This window comes from Acinonyx jubatus, chromosome D1 (assembly GCF_027475565.1).
Source record: "Acinonyx jubatus isolate Ajub_Pintada_27869175 chromosome D1, VMU_Ajub_asm_v1.0, whole genome shotgun sequence".
NCBI classification, from domain to species: Eukaryota; Metazoa; Chordata; class Mammalia; order Carnivora; family Felidae; genus Acinonyx; species Acinonyx jubatus.
Window position 1 is genome coordinate 97,557,479 of NC_069390.1, and position 11,647 is coordinate 97,569,125.

The following is an 11,647-nucleotide window of genomic DNA, read 5'->3' on the forward strand; positions in this document are numbered from 1 at the left end:
CTTGTAGAAATTCTGCCCACGGGCAAAGGCCCCCATTCAGGCTAAGTAGTTCTGGCTTCTGAGTCTCTTTTCCCCGTAAAACACCCATTCCACGGAAGGTGCTGGCGTGCCTTCTGGGTTTGCCCCTCCTCCCCCCGGGGCCTCGCTGACTCGGTTTGAGCTTGGCTGGCCTCTCCAAGGGTCTTTACGCTGGGCATGAAAGTGGCACTGAGCCCAAAGTTAGACACCCATGTCAACTCACCTACCCACTCTGGGCCTCAGTTTCCCACAAAATGAAATCAGTGTTTCCGTGTCTACTCGCTTATCCTAAAGAAATAAGCAGACGGCTATGCTGAGATTTGTAAACACGGTTGCTGTAGCACGGGTGATAATCGAACACTGAAATCATCCTCAGTGACGGTCAGAAAGGTAATGATTCACTGCATAGGTGTTCCATTCAATGACACGGTGCACAATCCCGAATGGGACGACATGGAAAGATGTCCCAGAAGCCATATTACAGAATGTATGATACGATCTCATTTTTATAAAAAAAGAAAATTATATACAATGAACATATCTTGTGTGAGTGCCCCTAGGCCCGTATTGAGAAAGTTTGGGAGAATAATTCCCAAGTATTGGTAGTGCTGTTTGGGAGAAAAGAGAAGGTGGGTCCCCTGAGGGTGGGAGGTTTACTGGAACTTCAATTTCCAACTCTCTGTGTTTCTTTTGTTTTTTAAAATGTTTTATTTATTTATTTTGAGAGAGCGTGTGCGTGTGCGGTGGGGAAGAGGAGCAGAGAGAGAGAGAGAGAATCCCAAGCAGGCTTTGTTCTATTAGCACAGAGCCTGACTCAGGGCTCAGACTCACGAACCCTGAGATCATGACCTGAGCCGAAATCAAGAGTCGGACGTTCAACCGACTGAGCCACCCAGGCACCCCTCTCTATGTTTCTTTATTATTTGAATTATTTTACAATGAGAACACACAGCTTTATACTCAGATAATATGCGAAAAATATTTCCTCCACTTAAAGACAAAAAAAAAAAAAATCCGGTTTCTTTTCTAGCTTCAACCATGATTTTTTTTTTATTATTATTTTTATATTTTTTTCAGCTCTTGCCTAGGCCAGAGCAGAAAAAAAGGAAGTGTATTCAGTGGCAGATGCAGAGGGCAGATGGTCAAGAGATCAAAGGCCGAGGGCTGGGAAGGGGCCAGGGCTGGCCGATCAGGGAGTTTGTGGCGCCAATTCTGCTCGGCCTCCCCCCCCTGGATGGCCAGGAACCCTTTGAAACTGGGTGTCGCTGAGCTTCTGTCGCCCCCTGCTGGTCCAGCTACATCTCCCTAGTCCTCGGTTGTGATAAAATCTAATCCCGTGGCCCTCACTGTTAATTCACTTGAAAATGTGTGTGCAGAAAGATGTTAGGTTAATAGGGAAGTCAACGCTGCTGTTCAGCCCAGACTATCTGCAGAATCCCTTCCTGCCCTTCATCAGAGAGATGCACTACTCAGGTTTCAAGGTGGGCTGACTGGTGCTGGCGGTGGGCATCTAGAAAGAATAGTTCCTCCTCTGAGGTCCCCCTCTGCACAAAGCTCTGTGGGGTCTCCTGCAGGGACTCTTGAACATACAGTGCTTGCCGGTTAATTCCCCATGATTTTCATGCCTTGCAGCTCAGGAACGTCCACAACCCTGGTAAAAAGCCTGGAGAACATACAGAAGGCTGATCCAGAGGTAAGGGAAGAACTCTACCGTTCTGCTGCTGGGCCCAGTGTGGGGCCGGGTGGATAAGGCTCTACCATTTCAGGTGGTGCCATCAATTCCTCTGTGAACTATCTTCCTCAGTGTTATGTCTCAGCATGCCGGCCGGTGCTGGGCAGGGAGCAGGGGCTCAGGAAACCTTCAGTAAGCGAGCGAGCGAGAGCCCCCGGGGTAGGAGTGGGGTGGGGCTACAGGGCTTCCTGGTAGGGCTGGAGGAAGGAGCACTGGACTCAGAGCCATTTGTCCTGTTGTAAGGTCCAAATAACCCGATGATCTGCAAGAGCTTCCTCATCTGTGGCATCATGAGGGAGCCATGAGAGAGAATTGTGGTGAATTCAGGAGTCAACAGTTCAGATGAAATCATTCAGGGACCTTAAGTAGGAGGATCAAGAAGTTCTTCTTCCATATTAGTTTGTAATGGAGCTATAAATAATTGCTATTAGAGACTGAGAAATGAATTCATTTCCTTGAACTTCCTTTCCTTTCCTTTTTTCCTTCCTTCCTCCCTCCCTCCCTCGCTTCCTTCCCTCTTCCCCTTTTCTCCCTTCCTCCCTTCCTTCCTTCCCCCTCTCCCTCCCTCCCTTCTTCCTCCCCCTTCTCCCTCCCTCCCTCCCTTCTTCCTCCCTCCCTCCCTCCCTTCTTCCTCCCTCCCTTCCTCCCTTCCTTCCTTCCTTCCTTCCTTCCTTCCTTCCTTCCTTCAAAAACTCCTCTTTGAGTATTTACTTTTCCATCTTTTGGCCTGTTTGTGACCCAAGAGTAGGTTTTGTCGCAGCTGGGGCCTCAGAAGCCCAAGAATTTATCACTAGATGACATCGCCTCCCCAAATAGTGACAGGAATACTACCACTGACCTCACAGATGTGAGATTCAGGGAGGGCTGTTCCTGCCACATAAACCCTGTCAAAGAGATAACCGCAGTTAGCTGCTGATCAGTGCCATCGTGCCAAGCCTCTAATTAGAAGGAAATAAGCACAGGATACAAGTAATCTGGCAAGATAAGGGTTCCCTGCTGCTACCTAAATGGCCATCCAAAGATGTTTATCTTTTGAAGCAAAGAATGTGGTTCAGATAGTGCTCTTCGCCGACTAGCCATTTTTCTTAATTTGGGGGAAGACTGGGGACTGAATTGTCATTATTGGCGATCATTTTCTAGCTCTCAATAACCCTCTGGTGTTGATGCCCTGTGAACAGTAGCAGATGGCCATTTTCTCTGGCATATAACATTTGCCGATTTTGGGGAACGTTTATCCCGTTTCTCCCCCATCCTCCCCTCTAGAAACATGTTTATTCCTCAATAACCACACGGGAGCTGATTGAGGAAGAAGAATCGAGTGGAAGGGCAGAGGCCACCTACATGACCATGGTGAGAGTGGTTCTGGGCTTGGCTGAGCCAGGTGACGGGGGTTGGAGAAGGAGCTGGTGAGGGTATGGCAAACTCCTAGGCGGTGGGCATGGCTGGGTCACCCAGGGAGGTCACTCTGCCGAGGGCTACTGCCCTGTGATGCTTTCTAAGTAGTAGGGAAGTCTGAAATGCTGAAGCCCTGCTGGGTAGAAGACCAATCTTGCCTTCGTACCCAATCTCGAGTAGTTAAGCGTCACTAGGGCCAACGGTGATGGATTTTAGTGGCGAGAAGAGGCACCTTTATCAGGCATGAGCAAAGTACCCCTGCCTCATTGGAGGTTAAACACAACTAATAAGGAGGGTACTGTAGATCCTTGGACAAACGTTGTGTGGCGATCTTCCTTCCTATCCAAGAGTCCCTTCCAGTTCTTCCCTTTTTATTTTTTTATTTTTAAAAAGTCTTTAAAAGTTTATTTATTTTGGGGGGGGGGAGAGAGAGAGAGAGAGAGAGAGAGAGAGAGAGAGAGAGAACCAGCGGGAGAGGGGTGGAGAGAAGGAGAGAGACTGAGGACTCTGCACCATCAGCCCAGAGCCCGATGTGGGGCTCGAACTCATGAACCGTGAGATCATGACCTGTGCCAAGATCAAGTCAGAGGCTTAACCGACTGTACCACCCAGGTGCCCCAATTCTTACATTTTTAAATTCTGTGACTTAACGATGCTTGGACATAATCTGATCGCCAGGAAGGCTGCCTGCTGCATTCCATACAATAATATGGAGTCGGATTCCTTCTTTCCCTTTCCTCCACTCCACAGGGAAGTACAGCACGTAGAAAAGGCAACTGGGGCGCAGTGAGTAGGAATAAGGACAGAAGGGGTGAGCTGGCGACGGGCACGGTACTATTTGTAGACTAATTATAGGCACCCCGGCCATGAGAGGAGTGGTGTTCTGCTGGGCCCAGAAAGGCTGGCCTCTTGCTCGTGTTTGTTCCCGTCACAGCGGCACTGAGAACACATGACTCCCAGATGATCGCGGCAGAGAAGGACCCTGCCAAGGAAGCGTGAGATCAGGGACCTGGCCTGGTTCCACCAAGTGCAACAGTAGCTCCACTCCGAAGTTGCGTGTAGTCATATTTACCCCTCTGGCCTTCTCCTGCTACTGCCCTGTGACGCTGCGGTCCCTGCCAGGCCTTGTCCGGCCTCTCAGAGACCTGCTGATGACATTTGCATGGTAGCTGCTGCTGAGTGCGTCCTCACCTGGGCGACACTATCTGCAGAAACTCTGTGAGGTCCACCTTCCCCGTGTTCAGTGTAGGTACTTGGATTGAAACTGGAAAACAGCACTTCTGTCCTCTTGAAATGGAACCGAATAAAGCAAGGGGGATGAGAGGCCAAAGCCACAAAACTCAAAGGCCTTTAGGAGCTGGTCAAGTTATTTCTAAAGACCGTGTGCCAAATTCAGTAAGCGTCTGGACAGATTTTGGCCCGCAGGCCATTTGTTTGAGACCTCAGGTATAGAGGTGATACTCGATTAGGGAGCAGGGATAACAATAAACCTGCAATTTTGTTGTTGTTGTTGAATTGATCATATTTATTTCAGTGAAGGGGGCACCACGCCTGTGTCCCCTCTCTGAGGCTGTATGGCATACTGGTTGACGTCACAAGCTTTGAAGATGTGAGTCCAAATCCTGGCTCTGTGATTTAGAAGCTAGATGGTCCTGGGCAGGTAACTTAGCTTCTCTGAGCCTCAGTTTTCTCATCCTTAAAGTGAGAAGAAGACGACTACCTCCCTCCCAGGTGGTGAGGATCTAAAGAGTTAGTGCTTGTGAAATTCAGAATTGGGCCAGATCGATGGAGAGAGCTCAATAAATGGCAACTATTATGATCAAAATACTTACAAATGTGCTCTGTTTCTTCCCTCCCTTCCCCTGCAGCACCCAGTTTGGCCTTCTCTGAGGTCAGCCCCAAATAACCCGCCTGAAGAAAAGTCAGCTGGGGGAATCCCCAAACCAGAGCAAGCCTTTTGAGGAGAAAGGAGAATTCCTTTTGTCCTTAGCAGTGGCGCAGACTCTGTCCTCTGTGTGTCCCGAGTCACTGTCCTGGTCATTCCGGACCCCTGCCCCCACCCCAGCTGGTTTCCTGCCTCATTGGTCAAAAGGCTGAAGAAGGAGGGTTCAGAACCTGGCAGAAAGACGGGACAGCTCGGGAGGAACGGGCTTCGGTGGAGAGAAGCATGGCGGCACTCCTTCTGGAACGGGACACTGGCCCTGGGGACCCTGGCCGAGCCGCCGCAGTGGCCTCCTGCATTCCATCAGGTCCTCCCCTTGGATGTTGGTCTCCATGGATGGGTTACTGGGAAGAATCACAGAAATCAAAACCAACCCAAATGGTTCCTTTGGCAAATTACCCCTAAATAAACGTGGCTTGTGGAAATCATCCTGTTTATGCCCCGGCTGAGGGGGGAGTGGAGTCTTTGGTGAGGAATTTAGAGTCAGGAGTCCCTCAGACTGAAGTGACTGCAGGCCAGTTTTGGCCCTGGGACAGTGTGGGAGTGAATGGGTTGGAGCGAATGGGTTGGAGTGAATGGGTTGGAATGAATGTGGCTCGAGGATTTAACCCAGCAGCTGTTGGCCTGGCTGGTATCAGAATGGCCGGTGGCTCTTTCCTGGGCCTCACCGGAGGCATCCTTGGTGGAGTTTGGGCATCTGTCTGTCTTTTTCAAAAATGGAGCTCGTTGGTTTGCCAAAAGTAGACGGCCGCCGAGTTAACTCTTGGTCGGAAGGGGGAGGTCCCTATACGTTTGGTACCATTGTAAGATGTAACGAGGTTTGTTTCAAAGATCCTTTGGTTCTGGGCTCCCATCTCTAGCCTGGGCTCTGCTCAGGCCTCCTTTCTTCGACTGCCGAGGCCCTTCCTCGTTCTCTGTACCCCATCCTTCCCGCTTAGCCCTTCAGGGCGTGGAGTTCTGGTCCAATCTCAAGTGCAGCTACATTTTTGAAGGATTCCCCTGACTCTCCATACATCAGGACCCTCTCATTACACACCCATTATTGCCTCTTTCTCTTTTACCAACTGTTCTTGGGTGTCTACTCGGAGGCCTATAGTCTCATTTTCGTTCTTGTGCAGCATGGCTAAGAGTCGTTAAATGTTTCCTTCTCACCTGTTAGCTCTAAATAAGGAGGATGTCAATACTTTGCAATATGTGCATCCTGTCCAAGACATATCAGAGAAGTGACACGTAGTGCCATGATAAGTAGAGTGAGCAGAGAGACTCTTTCATATCCTAAGGATTCATGGAGAGGAAGTGATCTCATTTCTGGGCTATTAAGTAACATGCTCTCCTGGGCTAAGGGGTCCCTTTCCACTTCCTCAAATATTATCTGCAGAGGATGAGGACCTTCGGGGTACGGAGTTAGGTGGACGGATGGTGATTTTAACATCTGATGTTCTGGGTCAAAGAGAATAAATTAGGGTAAGAGCTGGAAGGTGGGATGTGCAGTTACCCACACGCTCCTGCGGAGGGCGCTGGGGTCGGGGAAGTGGGGGCACCCCACCTCCAGAGTTCCACGTGCCCGAACTGGAAGTTGATTCCTTCCAAGTTTGGTTTCCATTCTGGGTAGAGCAACTGTAATTGAGGAGGGGGAAGAGGAAGCCTCCTTCTGTCTCTCAGCCCGACCTCCCCACAAATGTCTCATTTATACACAGGCCTCAAGTCAAGGTTGAGAGTGGAAATCCACAGCTGTCAAATACTAATTTTGCCTAAAACTGTAACGGCCCCGTGGGGACCATCGGAAGAGCTGCCTGCTCCCTCATGCCCTCCTCCTGCGGGTGGTTCTCTATTCAATCCAGGAGCATGAAGGCATATGGAAGAGGGAATGGGCTTCGAGCTCAAACAAGCCTGGTTCAACCCTGGCTCTGCCTTTTGTTCTTTCTTCGATACTGCCATTGGTTGACTCAGGATTTTGAGGCTGTTTCCCTATAAAATGGAGACCCAGAGGGTTTTTTGTGGCGACTAGATGAGGTGGTTTAGGTGCCAGTGTCTGGTGTGGGCCCTCCATCCCCTTCCAATGAGTTCCTCCTCACTTGGATTGTCTTCTAGTGATTCTGTCCCCATCTCTCGTTACCTTTTATTTCTGTGGGCGGGAAGTGCTTGAACCCCGCGCACCCCGAACCCCTCTATCCCACCCAAAGGAAGAGAGAGCTCCAAAGCTGAGCTGAGGGGAGGGTTTTGCCCAGCTCCCAGGGGGCACGTTTGGACGGTGGCAGAGCTGCTGGAAACATGCAAGCTGGATCTCCTTGTAGTAGACCTTTTAGCAAGCAGTTTTGTTACTTGAATTTGTACTATTTTAAGTCCCTAGAACACCAGAGGCTCCCATGTTCAAAGGCTTCCAGAAGTACGCAGGCTTTTGCCAACAGAAATTGGCCTTGAAGGAGTAGAGCGGGTGGGGCCACCCATGAATAATAGAGAAGCTAGCAGCCTCAGAGCTTGGCTACCAGAACTGAAAACACTTCAGCCTGTCCACTGGGAACCTGGAGACGTACCTCCCGGAAAGGGCTGCAGCTTCCGCCAGCCCTTTAGTCTTCGTTCCCCTTGCCACCCACTTTTTCTCCTTTTGGCCAGTCAATATGGTTACATGTCTACACTGGCAGTTTGTTTGATAAAATACTAGCGCTGTGCATGTGCGTGTGCGTGTGCGTGTGTGTGTGTGTGTTTGGGAGGGGTCTTGCTGCCCCTGACTTAGTTACTCAGAGCCAAAGAACCTTAGGTTGCAAGTTTTGTCCCCACACAGACCAGTTATCCTCTTACTAAGCATAAACACAGTTTCTAAGGACTACTGACCTTTTGTCTTAGCCAGCTGGTTTGCAAATGTGGTCTGTCTTCCTCAAGGGAGATGAGGCGGTCCATCACCACTTCTGTAAAACTCAACTCCCAAACGTACCTTCTTTCTCAAAAAATAAGGGAACTCAGAGTTTTCTCAGAGAGCAGAGACCTTTCCTATTTTGTAGATGGTGCAAACAACAGAGATTTGCCTCTCCCAGGACTTTCAGATCATGTGTTCATGGCCTCCTGAGTTTGGGTGCCATCTTGTCCACCCATCCATGCCTCTCATCTTCTTTTCATGATGGAACCCTCTGCTCCATATGCCTTTGTCTTTCTTGCTTCTGAGCCTTTGCTCTGGGTGTTTCCCTGCCTGGAACTCCCTTTCCCTTTCTGCCTGCCCAAATCAACGTTCTTTCAAGGCCCTGCTTCAGTCCTGCCTGAGTGGATTATTTCTCCCATCTTCCCAGATGTCTCTACACTTACCAGATTTTATCTCCTCATGTTCTCTGTTTGTTTTATGAGTGTGAGGCTTTATTTTCTCCAAGAGATCTTAAGCTTTTAGAGATCCTGCTTTGTGTGTCTTTTCTTTACATCTCTTCTGCGACCACGTGGGTCCATCCCTTGTTAAATAGGATTCCCGGAACTGGCGTGGAACAGCATGTACCGGGAGGCCTCCTGTTCGGGTCCTGCCATGCCTTGGCCGCATAAGTTCTGGCTGACGGAGTTTCTGCCCTTTCCCCAGATGTAGACATTTATTCTCATGTGCTCAGGGACCAGTAGAGGCTTAGCTCAAACTCTAAATAAGACCCAGTCCCTGTCCTTAAAGAGCTGTAGTTTAGTTGGGGGGGTAAGATGTGTAAATAAAAGGTGACAATATTTTCTGACACCCAGGCAATACCAGGCGTGCCTTTGTTCCTGTGCCCCCTGGAGAGGGGCGCTTATACCTTTGTCTCCCTATCTAGAACGTGAGCTCTCCGAGGGTGAGCTGTATCTCATTCATGTCGGAGTCTCTAGCTTCTAGTCCTAGTACGTGGGGGACACTGAATAGATATTTGAGTTTGCTGAGCGAGAGAGTTGACAAACAAACGAGTGAATGTACCCCGCGTCACAGGCGTCCACGTCTCTACGTCCTACGTCTCTGCGTAGAGAGAAGAGGTACGAAGAAGACAAAGAGTGGGTGAGTTGGTAGCCGCTTTTTGAAGAAAGACTAGGAGGTGGCTGAACAGACCAGAGAGGAAGGGCATTCCGGGAAGAGGAGACAGCGAAGGCAAGGACACCAAGGTGTGAAGTCCTGGGTCAGAGAAACCACCTGGTGTGCAATGGCTGCAGAAGGGCACGGGGCGGAGAAGAGAGGTGAGTAACGATGAGTCCCTTCCTTGGTGGTTTCTCAATGGGCAGCTGGGTGCTCTGCAGATCCTGAGACCAGCATTTCCTCCTAAGCTTGTCCCTGCTTACCAATCCCTTCTCCCCAACCCCCGAACCTGGCTTCTCACCGCCCATGGCTCACGGGATGCCAACCTTTTAATACGAGTTGAAGTCAAGACTTCAATGTGCTCAAGAATCACCCGGAGATCTTATTAAAAATGCAGATTGTGGTTTCTTGGGTGTGAGGTGCGGCCTGGGAGTCTGCATTTCTAAGGAGCTCCCATGTGATGCTGAGGGTGCCGGTTCAAGGACCAACCACACTTCGAGAAGTCAGGCTTTCAGGCGAACTACTTAGGGAGGCTCTCTGTAGCCTCAGTGAGGCATTCCAAGGGCGAAAGGAAACCACCTTCCTTTGGGTTATTTAGAACACTGCTTCTCCCAGCAGGGTAGGTGATTGGGTGTTGTCCAGCAAAAAGTTAGGGGTAAATGGCACCGGGTAGAAATGCCAAAAGCAGGGCTTCACTCCTCAAATAGCCCATCTTTGATACTGGTGTCTATACTCTGCAAAATACCTCTTTTGAGTTTCAGCTTCCCAGCCTTTTACTGGCTCCTGGGGAAGCTTTACGCTTTTGGAGCAAATGGGCATTGGGAGGCCCGAGTGAGCCATGAACGGTTGCCAGGTCTGTCTCCTCCCGCGGGACCCTGCCACAGGCCACTGCCCCCCTGATCGTTTGACCCTGAGTCCTGGAGGAGTGAGTCGCTCAAAGGCCGTCCTGTTATAAATCACGCACCTGGTTTCTCTTAGCCACATTTTGGAGAGAAGCAGAGAGTCGTGTCTTATCTTATGTCCCCAGCCAGGATAGAAGTTTCTGGTCCCTGTGTGAGACCCAATGAGCCGAGTAAGCTGCTTCCCTGAGCCTCTGGGCTCCCTCGACTGCATTAAGGAAAAGGAGGAGGCCGGCTACGTCAAACCAAAACTCTCTGGCTGACATGTGCCTGCGGCAGCACGGGTGGCTGAGTGGCTGTTCCGAAGACACAGACCGGGACGGCAGAGCGGTGGGCCGGGCCGGTGGCAGGGCCCAGGCTGGTGGCGAGGTCTCTCCCTCCTCTCCCTCCCGGCACACCTGGGAGCCCGGCTGCTGCAGCAAGGAGGCCCAGGGCCAGAGGGCAGCAGGGATGGGGACCGGCCGTGGCCACTGGAGGACAGTTTTCCCTAGGCCGCCCCTCCTCTCTCTCTACCCCTCTGCCTCCAGTGACTGGCACCCAACCCTGGCCACCTGGCCTCTCCCAGCCTAGCGGCTGCGGCTAGATTTTCCTGCCTTCACGATGATGTCTGCTTTTCCCCATTTCCTCTTCCAATCCATTCACTCGGTCGTTCGCTCGCTTGTTCCTTCATTCATTCGGTCACTCGTTCATTCGTTCAGGCGGGCTCCTGGGCAGCTTTGCGTCACCCGTGTGTGGAGTGTCCGCTCATGAGCCAAGCGCTGCTCCGAGCTCCCATTCGGTTCCTCCACACCCTGCTTGGCGCACCTTCCTCTTGCATCCTATGCAAAGGTTCCTTGCTACGTCCCTTTCGGTCTTCGCTCTTCTCTTCCCTGCGCCTCTGAACAACCCGAGAGAAGGACTTGCGTCTCCGCCGTGGGCCGTGTAGAGTACCGGGAGAACCCAGTGTTTCACACAGGCCTCAGCTTGCGTCCTGCCTCTGCCTCTGCCCTTGACGGCCATACGTAAACTGGGGTGGGTTCGGTTCTGTCCGCCGCAGCGACGGGGCCTGGGACAGGTGGCAGTCCAGAGCTGATGGCCAAGAAAGAATTCTCGAGACGTCTTCGGTGCCAGAAAATGTGACTCCGTTAAAGCACGGGGACGGGACCCTGGGCAGAAAGAGCTGCCCCGGGACCGTGAGGAGAGACTGATTATAGACTTGGGAGCCAGGGGAGGCAAAGGCAAGGGGGAGTTTCCAAAGTTTATATACTAAAGAAGACTCACAGGAGAGGGGAGGCCTAGCTATTGTTAAGCTCAGGTCGTTTTTCCCTCTAGCAAAGCATGAACCTTAAGACAGAAGGGAGTTCCTGGAGGCATGTTCTACTCCGCCTGCCTCAAGTATTTATCAATGGGCTGCAGGTTATAAGGGAATTTAATTTTTTTAATGTATTTATTCTGAGAGACAGAGCGCTAGCAGGGGAGGGGCAGAGAGAGAGGGAGAGAGAGAATCCCGAGCAGGCTCCGTGCTGTCAGTGTGCAGCCCTGTGTGGGGCTGGATCCCGTGAACTGTGAGATCATGACCAAAATCAAGAGTTGGATGCTCAACCCGACTGAGCCACCCCGGCAGCCCCAGGACATTTCATTTTATCTGCCATTTCCTTCTGCCTCTGTTTCCCACA

The 11,647-nt window shown here is 51.0% G+C and overlaps 1 protein-coding gene across 4 annotated transcripts in view; it reads left to right on the forward strand.

Annotated features, from left to right (window-relative positions):
* Positions 1 to 5,515, forward strand: part of MPZL3 (myelin protein zero like 3) — a 51,888-nt gene extending 46,373 nt beyond the window's left edge. For all 4 annotated transcript variants that reach the window (XM_053204042.1, XM_015062272.3, XM_053204044.1 and 1 more), the window contains 3 exons: positions 1,651 to 1,711; positions 3,014 to 3,100; positions 5,014 to 5,515. In XM_053204042.1, the coding sequence (XP_053060017.1) occupies positions 1,651 to 1,711; positions 3,014 to 3,100; positions 5,014 to 5,106 (241 nt within the window). In that variant the 3' untranslated portion in view covers positions 5,107 to 5,515. The remainder of the gene's footprint in view (positions 1 to 1,650; positions 1,712 to 3,013; positions 3,101 to 5,013) is intronic.
* The last annotated feature ends 6,132 nt before the right edge of the window (positions 5,516 to 11,647 follow it).